This window comes from Quercus suber, unplaced genomic scaffold, assembly GCF_002906115.3.
Source record: "Quercus suber isolate HL8 unplaced genomic scaffold, Cork oak 2.0 scaffold_149, whole genome shotgun sequence".
NCBI lineage: Eukaryota > Viridiplantae > Streptophyta > Magnoliopsida > Fagales > Fagaceae > Quercus > Quercus suber.
In genome coordinates this window covers 72032-90750 of record NW_027069610.1, presented here as the reverse complement: position 1 = coordinate 90750, position 18719 = coordinate 72032, and the positions used below count along the sequence as shown (strand labels likewise).

Sequence of the window (18719 nt, the reverse complement as noted above, 5' to 3'; positions counted from 1 at the left end):
CTTTTTCAGTGTTTTTCTTAAACCCTTCAAAAAAAAAAAAAAATCGATTACTAGGACTACCTTTTTTTTTTATATATATATATATATAGAAGAATTACTAGTATCTACCTAATATTGCAAAGGAGCATATTGCCAGCCAATATGAAACTGGCGCCTACGAAGGACTGGGTCCACACGGATTCACAGAGGTTCGAATAATTGAAAAAATATATATAGGTATATATCTATCTATCAGTCACTAAAGGTGGCCGAAAAGTTAGACAACACAACGTTGTTGTTTATCATACAACTAGTCTGGCCCCAAACAAATGATTTTGAGTGTCAAAAAGCTGTTTGTTGCGTATACTGTCCATTCAGATTTGTTTTACAGCCCCAATCCAACAACTATTGAAATCTAGAGAAATTGAAATGGCAATATTATTTTCTTGGCTAAAATGCACTTTAAACCCTTTTTAATTTGGGATCATTTCTTAATCAGTCCCTCCACATACACACACCCATGGCCTTGCAATATCAACTCCAAAAATATTGGGTTGGTTTCGTCTCATAAATGTTACTTGGAAGCTGATTTTGTAGTTAGGGGGGTAAACAGAACAATCAATTAATTAATTGTAATTGGTCAATTAAACATTTCATCCTTGGTTATGGAAGAACTCTTTAACACTAGGCATAATACAAGTAACATCAACCACTACAACTGTCTTAGGAAAAACAAGAGTTAAACTGATTCTCAGGCTTAGAAACAATAAATTCAGCTCCAAAAATAACTAGAAAACTGAACAATACTCCTATAATAGTCATATTTACATGCCAAAGGGGGGAAAAAGCAAGCAAACAAACGGCGAAGCATCCAGAATACTCAAGTGCATCCAGAACATTCTGCAGCCTCTCTTGCTACAAAGAAGCAAGCATATAGGTCATTTTGGATATTGGGAAGTTGAATCTATAATTGCAGTAATCTTCTTCTGAAGCTCTGGCTTGTTGGCTCCTACAAGCTTGTCAATTTGCTGTCCATCTCTAAGAAAGAAGAAAGTTGGAGTGGCTTTGATATCCCATGAAGTGCTGAACTCCTGCATCTCATAAAAGCATTTTATGATTTTGCCATCAATAGATTTAGCACAATCTTGGATGATTAAAAAAAATAAGAATATCTCTCTGCTAGACAGGTCAAATTTTCATTTTACACTAACTCTCAAGTAATTTGTTTTTCCTATTCTTGTTTTGTTTTTTTATTAACACTTTTGTTTGGCATGTTTGTCATGCCGATGGAGTTTCTTGGCCACAGGCAAGATAGTGGCCTTTTATGTCCAAAATAGGTCCTTGTACCAAAAGCAAGCTCTATCTTAGGTAGCACTCAATATCTTTCCCAAGTATCAACAAAATTACACTACTTACAGTGAGTTCTTCAACATCGATCACTATGAACATGAGAGAAGGGTATTTCTCAGATAATTCAATGTAAAATGGCGCAATCATCTTACAAGGACCACACCATGTTGCACTGAAATTTGCAATTACCTGTTAAACACAGAGCTTCAATTAAAATTGGAAAAAAAAAATGACCACAAAATAAATCAACTCAAAAAAATCCTGTCCAAAAAAAAAAAAAATTAAAAAAAAAAAACAAATCAAGGGAACCTTTATATTATATAACAATAGATGGGCATGATTCAGCATCAGAGAGAAAGAAAGAGAGGAACTTGCAGATGCAAGATTTGGCATTGGACTGGCAAAAAGAGTTTGAATAACAGGAAGATGCAGAGAGAAAATATGGCCTACAAGTTCATGGTAAATCCACAATGACTTGTTACAATATACAAGTAAGACCACAGACTAAATTGGCCAGAGTGTAGGCAAGACAATTTACACCAAGAACAGACCTCATATTAGGAAACAGCATTTCATACAAAAATGCAGGTTTGAATGGTTCTTCTGTAATGATGCAAACGAACTTTGGAAATGGGTTCCCTACATGCTACTTGGTTGTCTTGATTGTATCAGATTGTAATTCTATTATCCAGATAAAGAGGGGGGGAAGTGTGTCTGCAAAACTCTCATCAGACATTGTGTTGCAAATCATTGGCAGGGTATCCTGAACTAAAATCATTAAGAGATTCTAGATAATCAACTGTTTGAAGGGTAATCTACCATTATGTGGACAGATTCTATAAAATCTTTTAAGCATAGCATGAGGATCAAACTGGTAGGCCCCTCCACTAAACACCATAAGTTGTTTCCTGGATTTTCTGTACTTGATAGTCAATATCCAATATTCATTTGTCATTGAGCTCAAAAGCAACAGACTGAACAATGTAGAGATGATGCCAGGGTCTCACTGCTTGATTCTTGTGATGAATATATTCTAGACTAAAGTAGAACCTCAGTACGCAGTCATGTAATCATTACCACATTCACAAATATAATAATGTACATCTCATGGGAAAATATTAGTAGTAGTTCAGTGAAGAGACATGACAAAAAGACAATTAAGCTCCATATACATTCAACATGATTCGCTATCCCAGCCAGGCCCCACATGCAGGGGGGTGGGGAGGAGGGGGGAGAAGGTGAAGGAATACTTACAATCTTGCCATCCTTACTTGCTTCTGCCATCTTTTGATCCCAAGACTCCTTGGTAGTGATAAGGTGCACATTCCCGCCAGAAAACTCAACATTCTTATCAGAATCATATCCATCAGTTTCAGGCTGCAAGTATCATGAAAATCATATCATCATTATGAAATGACTTGAGGTAAGAACGAAAAACTAAAATACAATTCACTCATTGAGGCTTTGAGGTTTTTCAATAATTGACAGAACTAGATAGGTAAACAATATTTTGAAGGCAGTAAGCAAATAAAACTGGCATGCTATCTAAGAGATTTTCAAGTGGCTATCAACCATCTTTTAGTACTTCATGTAGAATTCTAAGTTGTCAAAAATTTATCCGTCAATCAACATGATACCCATTGTTCCATGAGATCCTTTTTTTCTTCTTTATTTTTTAGTACATCTACTACTTTAGAAAGAGATTTTATTCACATGCTAAACCAAACACAGATTTTCATGATTCTAAGTGTCACATCATCACAAATCATAAACTGTCTGGATAGCAAGAATGTCCCTTCTTCAACAGTTTGCTCCATCTAAAACACCAGCAACAGCATCTTTCCTCACAAGTCACAACATTGCTTGAAATTCTTAATGACATCAATAACTTCACTATTTCTTTTTATGGCTTTCCCATTCTAAATTTATCATGAAAAAGAAATAACAAGAGATCCATATAAATAACTCCAGTCAAGCAGTATAATAATAGTAACTAAAAGAGGAACCAATAAATCTAACCACAATATAAGTCATGCCATACGCAGAAGCTGGAGTAGATAAAATAACAGAAAAAATAAAAGTAACAGAAAACTACCACCAAACTAGAGAAAAGTAAAAAAGCATATAACACATTGAACAAGACTATCCTTTTCACTTTCTACTTTTTCTTTTCATAAAAGGAATTTATTTAAGAATTTGACAGAAGAGTCTCAAAAACAATTACCTTAGTCACGCAATTTCCCATTTTGATGTTTAAAATCTAAATTGCTATACTTAAATGGTAAAACTCCAGAAGTACCCTGAAAGTTGAACAATACAATCTATCAAATTAACAAGACAAATAGACAATATACATACCCAAAAAGTCCATCAATTTACAGAATAATTTATGTAACAGAATGACAAGTAAATTTACTCAAACTAGGAAGAGAAAATAATATTATACAGTTGAACAAGACAACGGTATAACTATCAATCCGTTTCCCATACATTTAAAACTACTAAGTGGTAGTTTTCTTACAAGCCAATTTATATATTTGTGTTAGTAACATAAATGTGTGATTAATATCTTCTAAAGTTCCTAGGCTAACTCCACTATGAAGCTCTTACATCCTAATTTATGGTCAGATTTTGTCAATCAGATTTTTACATTTCATCCACACCTAATATGGAAACCAAAATAATGCTGAACTCCATGGTGAGTTACCCTAAAAACTCTTGAGAATTTCAATTTTAAATGCATAAAGATGTAGAATTTTTTTTTTTCAAGAGTTTAATGTGTGAATTTAAAATTCTCAAGAGTTACCAAACTTTATAGTGTTCCCTGTCTATGATTCGAATTGTAACAAAACATGTCTAAAACTAAATAAAAATAGTTTATCAGGTCTTACCAATCATAATAACCACCTGGGTAAGTTGTTTCCTCCCTATTAAACTTACATTAAATTCCTAGGATTTCTAAAACTTGTTTCTTGGAACTCGAACACCAGAATCTAATTTCTCAAGATTACAAACAGCCCAGAGTTTAAATTCTCAGGAATCTTAAATTCTCAAGAATAGCCCTCTAAGTATCTTTTAAACGCTCGGAATTTACTACAAAACTTACAATTGAGAAATAGAAGTTAGTTTCTTCCATCAATGTTCCGTCAATTACTCATACTTTACAATATTTTCCTTAATTATAATTATCGAAAAGGAAACATTAGAATACATAAACTATAAAACCAATATCTCTCCCAACAAAGAAAAAGGAAAACAAAAAAACAAAAGCTGCAGTAACCGAGAATCTAACATTAATATTTCACAAACAACATTGTACTTAAGCTCTGATTGGTTTGCCAATAAAGCAAAGCAAAAGAAAACTGAGAGAAAATTAAACTCCATAAGAAGAATTGAAATGAGGAATGCGAATCAAACAATAATAAACACGTAACCCAACAAAACAACAACCTAAATTTTCGGAATGTAAAAGTTAAAAGCAACAAAATAAAACAAAATAAAATAAAAATTGAACAAGCTGAATTTAATTACCTCTAGCTTATGACCGATATGAAGCCCTAGTTAATCCAATATAACAATCTGGGCGATTTGAACGGAATTTAAAATTCAAAATGGAAACGATAGAATCAGAGTTTGACCATGAGTTGTGAACAACAACGTTGAAGTCGGACCGTTTCTTCGATTTGCTTTGTTGTTGTTTTTGATAAGATTATAAAATAGGAATTTTCGGATACAAAACTCAGGTACTTTAAAAATTCTAGAACCGAAACTACTTTAATTTATACCGCTGTCGTGAGAAAGCCAGATTACCTTAATACCCTTATTTTGTCGCTTCTGTGTATTGAGTATAGTGGGGGCATTTTCGTCAAATAGAAAAGGTTTGGATGGTTTTAACTGATAACGGCAATAACAACGAACAAGGAATAATCTGAATAACAGTACATACTTATTAACGAATGAATGACACTCGTAGACCGTAGAATAACATGGAGGCTCAAGGTTAAAAAAAACAAAAACAAAAAAAGTAAAATTCAATGATACTTGGTTTAGGATATATTTTTTAGAAATTTTTTATAAAAGAAAAATTAATTGATTTGTTTGACTATTTTTTATAATTTTTATAAAAGTATGAAACTATTTCTAAAATGAGTAATCACACTTTTTTTTTCTTTGAGGTTTAGAAGAATAACACTTCATCACAAACTTGAAGGAAGAAAAAATACTCACCTCTCTTGAGGTTCGAAGAAATTAACACCACTCTTTTTGTTTATGTTAATAATGAAATATTCTAAATTTCTTTAAGAAATTCTTTACAAAAGTTTAAACATGGTTAGTAAAAAAAATAGTAAAATTTAGAATAAAAATGCAAAATTTATTAAGCACTAAAACACTTGCAACAGCAAATCTCTCTATAATCCAAAAAAAAAAAAAAAAAGCAAAATTTATACTTAATATTTTAAAAATAGAATAAAAATGCAAAATTTATTAAGCACTAAAACACTTGCAACAGCAAATCTCTCTATAATCCAAAAAAAAAAAAAAAAAGCAAAATTTATACTTAATATTTTAAAATATACTTTAATTATAAATTTTAAACAATGAATTTTAATCATGAGATGGGATAATTTTGGAAACTCACCCTTAAGCAAAGGGCAAGTTAGAACAAAAAAAAATTAATTAATTAATTTAATAAAGTTTTGTTAATTAGATGTCAAAGAAGGAAAATGTTTTTTCCCTTCAAATTTGAGGTGGAATGTCATTTGCTTAAATCTCAAAAGATGAATAATTATCAATTTCTAAAGTTGACTGTTAACAAATTCTCTAAAGACACCGATTAATTAGGCTTTAACAAAAATACATTTTTTTTTTTACTTTTCTACCTTGCTATTTATTTTCATCATTGACATGAAATGTACTAAAAGTAAATGTGAGTTTTAAATAAGGATAAATGTGAGCTCCAATCAACTCAACTAGTAATGTTAATAGTTTCTCCAAAAAAAAAAAACTAGTAATGTTAATATCCCTTATAGTTGAATAAAATATCTAGATTTAGCACAAAATTAATAGTACTTATATAGTACACCTTCAAACATAGGAACTTACAGTACACCTTCTTTTTTCTGTTTGTATTATTATGATTTTTAAATTTCGCACACAATTTTTTGTCTTTTTAATATATTCTTTCAAATCAATAATAAAAGACTATTTAACTTTTAAAAACTCTTTTATCAAAAAAGAAATGACTCCTCTTTATCATTTTTTTGAACTTTTAAAGACTATCAATTTACGAAATAGGTTATAACATAGTCAAAACAATTTATATTTGTAGTTTACTAATTCCTAGTAACTGTTTTGTAATAAATTATTCATTGCAAAAACTCTAAACTTAAACCTCTAAAACTAGGATCATGATCATTTCTAGTTTTAATTTTAAGGGTAACTCCACTATGAATATTGTAAAATCCTATTCATTTAGCATATAATCATTTCGCATACAATCAATATGACGTAGATGATACCAGCTTAATAACATTCCAAAAGCACATTGTCAAACCAATTACCCAGCATGCATATGAGCTTCAATTATTTAATAAAGAAACCAGTGGTGAGAGTCTGAAAACAACACTGATTTCCTTCATTTTCTTGAAGCTTGAAACTTCAAAACAGTTTGCAATACAGACTATTCTACATTGCCAGAACAAACAGCTTCAGACAAAGAGTGCATAACCTGTTTGCACTTTTGGTTCTACAATTTCACAACATTGTTCTGATCAACATGCTTAAATTCCACCCTCTTTCTAGCTTCCCAACATCCCCAAGATACATAACAAACAACAAGGTGAGACAACAAAATATGACTAAACACGTTCTTCAAACCAAAATCCAAATTTGTTGTCTTAATAACCATCATCCCATTGCATACTTCTGTGTCCAGCTGCGTGCAGTGGCTTCATACTTGGCCCGGTCAGTCTTATACATGTGGGCAATCTCCGGTACAAGAGGATCATCAGGATTTGGGTCAGTCAGCAATGAGCAGATAGAGAGCAATACCTGATTTGCACCCAAGTTTTATTAGGTACCCAAAAAAATGTTAAATTCCTATCATGACATGAATGGCAATGTCAGAAAATTCTGAAATAGAAACTACCAAGCCATAAATTTCTGTGTTAAAACATTACATAAAAATATAGTCACTTTTTGGAGTAACATTCAGCCCTTGAAAAATGAATACTTGCAACCAAAGATAAATAAATAAAAGCGGGTAGGAAAACAATGGGGTTTAAATCAATAACTAAATAATACCAATGTTATCTAGCACAAAGCATTCTGGAAAGCTATTAGAATCATTCTCTTTATCATTTCTCTATTATACCTTCTGCTGTTTTTGTGTATGCCTGTGAGCATGCCATTTCCAGGTTAAAGTATAAGGATATTAACTGTAACCTAGATTATTAACATAGGTTTAGCACAAAGTCAAACCTTAGAAATTGTAAGAGCTGGGCTCCACTGTTCTTTAAGGATATCAAGACAAATGCTTCCATTGCTATTGATGTTTGGGTGGAAGACCTTGGTCCTAAATGCAACCTGAAGAACAAAAGACCATTATCCTTACCATACACACAACATTACAAAACAAGCCTTTCACACAACAGACAAGCAAACAAACAAACACATGATCACACAAGATGATATTTGCACAATCAAAAAGTTCACCTTAGGGGGCTTGAAAGGATAATCAGGGGGGAAATGAATAGTAACTAGAAAAACACCTCCAGCATAGGGGCTATCAGTGGGTCCCATAATGGTTGCTTGCCAATGGAACATGTCTTCAGCTACAGGACCTGTTAAATATAGACAAACAACCCCAAGTTTATTGCAACAAAAGTTTGGATAAATAACATAGTTAGTATCATTGAACACATGCCTAGCAGGGAGTGAACTTACATCATAAACATAATAGTAAATCCAATGGTATTGGAGAATCAACTTTATTTTATGCTAGGAGAATCACAACGAAAACAATTTTATTAGTTTATTACTCATGTGATTAATGTTCAAGAACGTGAGAAGAGCAGAGACCTATATATGGTTTTTATTGGCCTAAGAAGAATTATATGACAAGAGTCTCTGGGCAAGTAAAATCAAAGGTTTGAAAAATAAAGAAATTCCAATGAAGTGAATTAATGACACCAAACATATGCATTATGGAGCATTGATTAGCTAAAACACTAATTGCATGAACCAGAAATAAGTCTCTAAATGCAATTAATTTACATCAAGGCTCGCTAATTATGTATCAACCTAGTGTCCCTTGCCCCATGTTGTTTGCAGACAATAATAGCTTCATTGAGTTAGTGTCAATAAAACCAAACAAGGAGTTAAATCTAACCTGAAACCACAAAGACAGACATACTACACACAGAGTCAACAAGTTTGGTTAAATAAGTCTAAGAACTTGAGTTTTACCTATCTTTATCAATTTACTGCAATCAGATTTGACATAATCATTACACAGAAATAACATCAAAGGCCACAGTAGCCACAGAGATAATAGAGAAGATGACCATATATAGATAAAGACTAAATGGCAAAAGAACATATTCTTTAGCTGACCCAAAAGAATTGGGATTGACATTTAGTTGAGTCATAAGGTGTGGTGCCCAGTTGATCTATTAATTGTTTTCATCATTATTAATTTCTTCAATGACCAAGTTTAACAACCACCCCCCCCCATATTATATATAATAGAGAGAGAGAGAGAGAGAGAGAGAGAGAGAGAGAGTAACCCCCATCTAAAATAACTCTTCCCAATAATAGAAAAATAGAATGCATGTGGCCAAACTCTAGGGCAACATGAAATACTAAATAACCTTTATATGTCTCAAGTCTATACTCAAAATATGTCATTTGTTTAAGTTTTTGAGTGATTCAAAGTGACAAAAGAGAAAAGAGAAAATAAAGTCAACGTCTTTGCTACGTACTGAACTTGTTTTTTTACAATAAACTCAATCCATGGTTCATGTACTAGAAAATATTTGGTCAAAAGTAGACTAACTCGGGATAGTATACTTTTATTACGAGCCTATAATAGGTTTTGGCTTAGGCTTTTAAAGCCTTGATATGGTTTGGGCCACTGGGACCATGATATCACTAACAGTCTGTTTGGTTAGAGGTGAAATAAGGAAGATAGAAAAGAAATGAGAGAAAATAAGAGAGAAAATGGGTTGAGAGGAGTGTTTGGTTTGGAAAGGGAGAGAATTTTGGTAGTATGTTCAAATTAAAACCAGTAACAACTTTCCATTTAGGATTTGTTGTGAAAATATTGTGGACATAGTACTTCTCAAAAATTGTCCAAACAAATAAAAATTAGCCCAAAAGCCCAAATCAAATTATTAATTGTGATTTTCTAAATTGTGTTTCAAAAAGAATATTCTAAAATTGCTAATTTTTTTTCTTCCAAAAAGTGCGCATTTTCAAATCATTAGTCTATTAGTTCTTACTTTAGTCTTTAGCTGAATTTGTTGAATTTATGTGATACATTTTGTACACACGCATATGCACTAAAGTAAAACCTAAATACTTTATTGAACATGATTAATGTGACAATTAAATGCATGAGTTGAATATATAGAATGAACTTTTAGTTTACCCATTATTCTTTTGCTAGCACTATGAACAAATTTTTAAAAAGGAAATCACTTATATTACAAGATTCATCTTCTAAGCAAATTTGTATTGCACTTTAATAATCTTCTTTCAGATCCTAAGCGTTGAGAAAATGTCTCATCTTTTCATCCTAGTGATCAGGATGAAATAAAAAGAGTATATTTACAAAGAGGTTCTTATCAACCTTTTGGCCATGATTTCCCTAAAAAAGAAATTAGTAGAGCATTGCGTCGATTTAATCGTAGCTATTTTTGCATTCTATTGCAAACAAAATTTCGAACGAATAGATTATTGCAATGAAGTTATCATTGCAATAACTTTATATAAATTATTTTACAATTTATAACAATGGCAAACATAAAACTGGAATATATCATTTAGGGCTATTTAGACCTGGCCGGAGCTCGAAAACCTGGCCAAACTGCCTGACATAGACTCGATTCCAGCCCAAACTAAAGCTCCTGTAGGTCGGTGGCGAGTCTCCATTTTCAAGAACCGACACCGGCGGGTCGAGTGGTGAGTTTCCTTCTCCAAAACTCAAGCCACCCGACCTAACCTGACTGAAGCTATATACGAAATCCGGCCAAATTTGGCAAGACCATGCTAAATCTGGTGAGATCTTGACCAGATCTAGTGGGATTTAGCCTGATTCGACCAAATCACAGCAAATTTCAATGAAAATTTGCAGATTTTGACAAAAAATTTGTAGATTTTGGCGAAGTTTTGTAGTTTTCGGTGACAATTTTGTAGTTCCTAGCGAACTTTACCACTGACCAAACCAACCCAAGCACCACCCAAACCCGAAATCGACTCGATTGATTGATGTTGGTAGTTAGTTTCGGGTCCCTCCGTCCTCCACCCAACGCCGACGGGTTGAGTTCGGGCTAAGTCCAAAAATGATCCGGCTTGACTTGTGAATAGGCCTAATATCATTGCAATAAACTGATATCAATTATGAACGGTTTTTAGACCCCTTAAACAACCAGATTGCGTAGCCTAGATTAATTAGCCAAGTTGTTACTTAGTCAAATTAAGAAATTCTAGGTTAAAACAATCCAAACAATCATATCAAGAATATAAAGCAGCGGAAAATAAATAACACAAGATATGATCACCCAGGAAACCACTCGGTAAAAACCTGGGGAGGATTTGACCCACCGATCCTCAAGGCTAACCTGAATTCACTATGAAAGAATTGAAGTTCGTACAAAGGACTACAAGCTCCCCGCTCGACTTCCTAATGCTACCCACCAGTAGAACTTCCTGACACGACCACGCGCAGGCTCCGAATCCACGGACTACTTCTTTCTTGAATTCCTCAATCAGCTACAAGCTCCCCGCTTGCTTTTCTTTTAAGTTCCAATGGTTGCAACAGTAATGATCTTCAAGATGTTGAAATAATCTCCACCATGAAAACCCTAAGTTTTGTGTAAAGGAAAGCTCCTCAAAGATCTCACACGAGATTCACACAAAACAGCAATGTATGAGCAACAATACAATATAGACAACCTTCAAAAACGTGGCTAGGGTTTTATTTATATACCTAGGGTAAAAACATAAAACCCTAAACGTTTAATGAAGTAGGGTTGAGTTGGAAATTCTGCAGAAAATTCAACCTGTGTGAATTTCGATCGATCGAGTCTATTCTTCGATCGATCGAGCCAGGCCGAGAGTCCCAAGTACTTCTGCAGCCACTCGATTCCAACTGTACAATATTAAACCAACTTTGAGCAAGACTAAATAAGACTTAATACAATGTTTTGATCATGGTTTGCCAACATTACAAATTAGAGTTCTAAATACATAAAATCCTAAGACCTTAGAACCTAACAAATTATTTTATAATATATTACAATGACAAACATGAAGTAATTATCCATTACAACAAAGATATTGTTGTGAAAATTTGAACCAAATTATTTTTGTCAATTATATGCAATCTATTGCAATAAGTTTCCTAAAGTAATAGCCTATTAATAAAAGATATTCGAATATATATATATATATATTTTTTTTACTTCATGAACTTCCTTCCTTATTAAGGTCCTACTCTTAGTCAAAGTTGTGATCATTTTTACTCACTTCCTCATTTGAATTCTTGGACCACCAACTCCATACAAAAATAGTCTCACATCTAAGCCAGAGATGTGACATCTGTTATCATTTCACTCCCATGAGTGGAACATTGGTAATCAGTTGGCAAAGTGCAACTCTCTCTCTCTCTCTCTCTCTCTCTCTCTCTCTCTATATATATATATATATATATATAAATTTCATTATGAGGATTATTGGAAGTTATGCTTTGATAGGTAGCTAGCTAGGTAGAAGGTTACTTCTTAGTTCTTAGAGCAGTTGCAATTATTCTTATGGTCTTCTCGCTCAGCAGGTTTGGTCTTGAATGGGCGCTTACATTTGAAGCATTTGAATTTCATTTGGTTGTGACTCCTTAAATGATCCCTTAGTTCTGAATTAGTTCTGAAGGTTTGTGAGCACATATGGCAATTGCCATTGTAATCGGTCCACTCACAATTAGCTCTGGATCAGCCTGAAACCATTTGAGAGAGAGAGAGAGAGAGAGAGAGAGAGAGAGAGAGAGAGAGAGAGAGAGAGAATAAGTGTTGTGAGTGATGTGATAGTGCTTGTGGCTGAGTGAGTGATTGAGTGAGGTTTAAGGAGTGTATTATTTTTGCAATCTATTGCAACAAAAATTTCGAACTTATAGTTTATTGCATTGAAGTTATCATTGCAATAAATTGAGCCAGCCCTATATATATATATATATAGAGAGAGAGAGAGAGAGAGAGAGAGAGAGAGAGAGAGAGAGAGAGAGGTTAAAATGACCTATGCAAAATAACTCCTTCTAATAGTATAAAAGCAAATGCTTGACTAGACTTTGAGACCACAAAATGTACCAAATAAACACCATTTTTAGTGAGTCTATACTTGAAATGTGCACTAGTACTAGAGGGCTTAGGTTAGTGGTAGGAAGCTATCATGACTCATTACTCATGCAAGTTTGGGTGTTGTGGACAAGGGGCCGTCTCATGTCAATTATCAACAGGGTTTAAGTGGACAAGGGGCCATGAACACATGCATAAGCCCTTTTTTTTTTTTTTATTCCGCATAAAAAAAAAAAAATCAAAACGTGCTACTTGTATCTGTTGTTGAATTATTGAAAGAGATGAGAGAGTAAATAAAGAGTGTAAGCAATATTTTAATGTGGTTCTACTTAACAGCCTATGTCCATAGCAAAAACTCCTTGAGAGCTAAATCTTTGCCATTGAATTTGTTTTTTTTTTTTTTTTAAATAAGCCTAATGGATAGAGTTTATATTCTAAAAATTTTTGGGCTAAATATATTAAGTTTGGGTTGGTTTGCTTGTTCTATGAGCTTAGGTTTGGATTTGGGCCTCTAGGGCCATGAAATGGTTTAGGCCACTAAGGCCGTGATATATCTAACAGTTAAGCTGTTCAATCCAAACCCATACTCGACTCGTGGACACCCCTACAAGCAATTTCTTTCTTAAGAGTAACCATACAATATTTTGAAAGATTTCCTATCATAGTTTCGGTCAATTGACAATCGGGAGTCAAGTAAACACCTCTTTCCATGCTTGATCCATTTTTAGAGAGTACAATATGTTAGAAATTTAGACCCCTTAAACCAACCAGATTGCGTAGCCTAGTTAATTAGCCAAGTTGTTACTTAGTCAAATTATGCAATTCTAGGTTAAAGCAATCAAACAATCATATCAAAATATAAAGCAGCGGAAAATAAATGAACACAAGATATGATGACCCAGGAAACCACACGGTAAAAACTTGGGGAGGATTTGACCTAACTATCCTCAAGGTAAACCTGAATCCACTATGCGAAAGAATCGAAGTTCATACAAAAGGACTACAAGCTCCCCGCTTGACTTCCTAATGCTACCCACCAGTAGAACTTACTGACATGACCACGTGCAAGCTCCGAATCCACGGACTCCTTCTTTCTTGGACTCTTCAATCAAGTACAAGCACCTCCGCTTGATTAATCTTTAAGTTCTTGAATCTGCAACTGAATGATTATCAAGATGTTGATAACCCTAAGTTTATGTGAAGGAAAGCTCCTCAAAGATCTCACAAGAGATTCACATAAACAGCAATATGAGCAACAAAGACCTTAGAGAGGTTTGGGTACAAAACCCTAGATACAAAAGAAACACTCTCTTCTCTCTCTCTAAAAGCTCTAAAAAACGTGGCTTAGGGTTTCCTTGATATAGTGGGAGAATTAGATCTGAAACCCTAATCCTTAATGGGCTTAAGCTGCTGTTTGGGCAGACTTAAAATTCTGCAGATACGATTTTCGATCGATCGAGCCTGTTCTTCGATCGATCGAACCAGGCAGAATATGAAGTCNCCCCCCCAAAACACAATAAAAAAAGACTTTCTTTCTTTCAGTTCAGGAAGTACACATAACCTATGCATAGACTCTGAACCCATAAAATCTATCATTTGACTATTAAGGTTGGCATATAACATAGGCAGAGCCAAGGGGAGGAAGCGCCCCCCCCCCCCCCCCCAACCAACAAAAAGATCGAACCAGGCAGAATATGAAGTCTTCTTCCTGCAGCTTGTATGTTCTTGAATCTTGACTTGAATCACCTTAAGCATTGTCTAATAAAACCTATAGACTCTAAGATCTATATCTAGACAAGTTTGTGTTCACAATTTGCCAATTGTTCTAAAAATTTAGAACCTAACACAATATAATGGCCAAGGAAGCATAATTAGTTCAAACTTGTGTGTTTCTTGCATGTGTACGCCCTGGATTTAGCTTAGACCCAACTGGCTCATAGTTTACTTGGGCAGACACACCGCATGATCATATAATCCCTGGATATAACCCAGCGGCTAGTACAATACACTTGGGGCCATAGGCCAATTCTAAGCAACAACACCTTTGGCACCCCAAACCGTGAAAATTGAAAACATATGATTTGGTTCAATTATGAATCCTTTGTACTCCTCAAAAAAAAAAAAAATCCTTTGTACTAATTTTTTTTTAGTTCAGCTTAATACTCTACTAATTACAAGGCATAACTTATCATGTATTACATTTTTTTCTTCCCGTTTAAATTTTAATTATTTTATGAAGAAAGAAAAATGAATACATAGTAAATTATTATTAGCATAGTATAAAGTAAAACAAAAAAAGTGGTATAAATAATTTATATTATATTTAATTCCACTTCCACATAGTGAACTAGATGATTGATTTGAATTGATTATGCAAGTGTCGTGAATTGTCTCTTTGATCCATGTGAACTTCTGAGAAGGCAGAATTTATATTGCTCTCAAGATTATTTCCAGTACAGTCTGTTCTGGTTGTCATTTATGATTCTTTTCATTTGTGTCAATTTTTATAATTAGAGAGACTACACCTGAAATGGAGAGGAGTGGAAGTGGAACTAGTTCTATTCCTCCGATTTCTTTTGTCACTTATTTATTTATTTATTTTTTATAAAGATTTATTTTGTCAATGGAGTTGTTGATGAATCAGAAAAGATAAGAGAAGTTGCTGATTACCCTTTTGGGAGTATCTTTAAAGGTGACAAGGTTCTCACAAGCATTCATATTTGCAGTCTTTGAAGTTGGTAACACAAGTTTGTTGTTGGGTGTTGACTCTAATGTATAATGTGTTTGCAGTGAAGGTACCTCTACTTGCATATAACAGTTTTTTGGAAGCCATTTTCATTCTGAATGCCAGCCTTGTCCACAATGGACATACTGATTCACAGGGCTTACGAGTGGAGAGCTAAAAATACTTTTTTTCTAACATGTATTTCGGCCAATTTTTGCCAATTTTGTCTGGAATTTGCACTGAATCGGAAAAAAAAAAAGGCTGAATTGGCGCGTCAGAGGTGCTTCGCCATGTCACTGCGAGTCCGGTTCGGGTGCGGCGGCCCTAGAGCCGCACCCATGCCTTTTAGCTGCCATGTTCCCACAATGGACATACTGACTCTCAGAGCTCAAGAATGGAGAGACGACTTTTTTCCATCAGGTTGGTAAGCCCTAGCTACTCTATTTAGCAAGAACAGATCTGCCATTGAAATGAAGATTTATAACTAGTGTATGTGTTTCCAGGGGTAATGATGAGAATTCAAAAAAAAAAAAGAAAAAAAAGAAAAAAGAAAAAAGAATGCACAACTATGTTTCTTTGCTGAAACAAATGGCTCCAGAGCACGTTTGGCCACCTTTGTGAAGTTATGTGCAGAGATTCTTGCTGTAGCATCTGATGGTGTGCTTGATATAGAAGATATTACTGGAGTGTCTGTTTTGCAGGTAAATTTGTGTTTTGTGGGTGAGCTCATCCATTCTCTTCTCTTGTAATATGGTACCTACGTAACCCACAAGACCTCATATTAATGTGCTCCTATGCATGAAATAATTCTTAACAGATTAATATGAAGCTCATCAAGCAAGTACATGTCCTTTGTAATTGTTGCAGATAGTGAATAAATCATGCCAAATACTATGCCTGGTGCGAGTGCTCTTAGTGTGCCTGAGCTCAAGTTTTTTTATGTTTCAAGCACTTCACAGTGCGATCGAACTTTAAATGTATTGAAATCGTTGACTAAGAGACATTCTTTTGACTCTGATGAAGAAAACTGATGCCTTATTGGTTTAAAGTTTCATCAATACTTCAATGAATACTTTAAAAAGAAAGAAAATAACATTTTCGTGTAATATAGGCGTGTATGCAGTATGTCCTCTAATGCCACGGTTGTACTAGAAAACAAGAGTGCCTTTTCTCCTATTCAATCTGAAAGTAATAATTTTCATTTTACAGAAAACGTTTAAGCCTTCATTACTTGTTCCCTTCTATTTCAAAGCCACGAAATCCTTTTATCCTAGGCTGACACGCAGGGGTGGCGCCACCTTAAGGGTCCCAGGACCACCCTCAACTGAAATTTTATTTATTTATTTATTTATTTTTATATATAATAATTTAAAAATTTTTATTTAGCCACCTTAAGGGTCCCAGGACCACCCTCAACTGAAATTTTATTTATTTATTTATTTATTTTTATATATAATAATTTAAAAATTTTTATTTGTCTACTCTTCAAAATTTTTTTTTTGGAAACACCCTCAGTTTTTTTTTTTATGCCAATAAAATTAAATTTTACTCAATAATTTGTTCTACATTTAGTGGATGGATGATTGTTTGGTTGTATACATTAAAAAAGGAGTCCAAATCTTCTGTCTCACTTTTCCTGCTCCACTCAATACTCCACCAATAAATATTTACCACGTGTTCACCTAATTAATTAAATATTATCATTATTGACTTATTAATCCTACAGTTATTAATTAATAGTATCACATGGTAAATATTTATTGGTGGAGTATAGAGTGGAGCAGGAAAAGTGGGACAGAAGATTTGGACTCTTAAAAAAGATGTAGCTTGTAGCATTGATAATGAGACTATTATGCACCGATTTCAAAATATGAAAACTCGTAGAAGGTAATTGTAAATTTTATGTATTTGCGTGTTTTTTTATTATTGTTGTTGTCAATATATGAATTTTTTTTTTTTATTAGATTGTATAATTTATGCATTTTGAAGAACACCCTGAGAAAAATTTCTGGAGCCGTGACTGCTGACACGGCTATTGCTTCAGTGTGATAATTAAAACGTGCCAGTTTGTAGAAGAGTAGCATTAAGCAAGGTGCAAAGTGTAATAACCACACACACGGACACAGCCCCATTGGTGAACTTCAACGCCGGTAAGTTTTTGAAGCTGTTCTAGTCCCACAGGCCACACCGAAAAAGTACGAGGAACTGTAAAAATCATACATTTTTAGGGCCTTTGGGCTTATATCAATTGTAGCATATGTTCTTATCAGTTTAATATGTGATTTGTGGCCCATTGGATCACACAATATTAAGTTTATTTTTTGTGGGCGAAGGTCCATAACAATAGCTTGCACTATTGCACGGGCCTGGCAAAGCTTTGTAATTGAAACACAATAATTATTTATTATATATTATAGGAACTAATCACGTTTTATCTTCGCCTAATCAATTTGACACTCGCTTGTACACATTCTCAACCAAAATAATCACAACTACCTAATAAAATAGATTATATAGATTCATAGCATTTACCTATACGTATACTTATAAATTTGAACTAGAGTCTTATATTGTTTTCTAATTTTAGATGCATTAACTTGTATGTGCATGATAATTTTCAAAGGAATAAGAAGTAGCAAGAAGATTTTGAAAAGTTTCTCTGTACCTAAGAAAGCTCTCTCTATAGCTCTCTTATATAGTAGAATAGTCGTCCCTTCCTTAGGAAGAAGTGATTGTATTCCTTGGGATAACACTGTTATCGTAAGGCTTGTTGGGTTTCTTTCAGGGGTTGTTAGGAAACATAGTAGGTTTTTTTTATTCTTCCTATTTGTATCTCACCACCATGGAGGATTTGACCACTGATTGGAATCGCCTTATTTTATCAGACAAGGAAGGTCCAGGTTGCTCCTTGGACGAGGAACAAAGCTCTCCGGAGTATGTCATTGCCACAAAATTCCTCATTAAGAGAGCATTGAACATTGATGCTATTGCAAAAACTTTCATCCCCCTTTGGCGATCCAAGAACGAGTTCAGGATACGTAATCTAGGTGATCATAAGGTACTATTTGTATTTGATAATAAAGCGGAGGCTAACAAAG

The 18719-nt window shown here is 33.9% G+C and overlaps 2 protein-coding genes and 1 non-coding gene across 3 annotated transcripts; 1 reads left to right on the top strand and 2 right to left on the bottom strand.

The window, feature by feature from the left end:
* Nucleotides 1-585: 585 nt before the first annotated feature.
* Nucleotides 586-5090, bottom strand: LOC112017028 (thioredoxin H9). The gene is made up of 5 exons (XM_024049500.2): nt 4861-5090; nt 3554-3629; nt 2584-2706; nt 1396-1518; nt 586-1070 (listed from the first exon to the last, which is right to left on the bottom strand). The coding sequence occupies exons 2-5, from the start codon at nt 3572-3574 to the stop codon at nt 918-920; spliced, it is 420 nt and encodes a 139-aa protein (XP_023905268.1). The 5' UTR covers nt 3575-3629; nt 4861-5090; the 3' UTR covers nt 586-917.
* Nucleotides 5091-6874: 1784 nt separating this feature from the next.
* Nucleotides 6875-15614, bottom strand: LOC112017153 (ubiquitin-conjugating enzyme E2-17 kDa). Its single transcript, XM_065777126.1, has 4 exons — nt 15567-15614; nt 8044-8328; nt 7810-7914; nt 6875-7380 (listed from the first exon to the last, which is right to left on the bottom strand). The coding sequence occupies exons 1-4, from the start codon at nt 15612-15614 to the stop codon at nt 7237-7239; spliced, it is 582 nt and encodes a 193-aa protein (XP_065633198.1). The 3' UTR covers nt 6875-7236.
* A 2225-nt stretch (nt 15615-17839) lies between these two features.
* On the top strand, nt 17840-18031 carry LOC111988513 (U2 spliceosomal RNA). The gene has a single exon (XR_002880427.1). It is a non-coding gene; the product is annotated as a U2 spliceosomal RNA (small nuclear RNA).
* Nucleotides 18032-18719: the final 688 nt, after the last annotated feature.

Bases quoted from the DNA above. Each gene is read 5' to 3' on its own strand.
- LOC112017028 (XM_024049500.2), bottom strand. From the start codon at position 3,574: ATGGGAAATTGCGTGACTAAG. The intron at 1,519-2,583 runs GTAAGTATTCCT...TGTGTTTAACAG, and splicing joins CAAGTAAGGATGGCAAGATT to GTAATTGCAAATTTCAGTGC. The intron at 1,071-1,395 runs GTAAGTAGTGTA...TATGAGATGCAG, and splicing joins TCGATGTTGAAGAACTCACT to GAGTTCAGCACTTCATGGGA.
- LOC112017153 (XM_065777126.1), bottom strand. From the start codon at position 15,614: ATGAATGCTTGTGAGAACCTTGTCACCTTTAAAGATACTCCCAAAAGG. The intron at 8,329-15,566 runs GTAATCAGCAAC...TGATTCTCCTAG, and splicing joins TTAAAGATACTCCCAAAAGG to CATAAAATAAAGTTGATTCT. The intron at 7,381-7,809 runs GTTTGACTTTGT...GGTGCAAATCAG, and splicing joins CAGCTCTTACAATTTCTAAG to GTATTGCTCTCTATCTGCTC.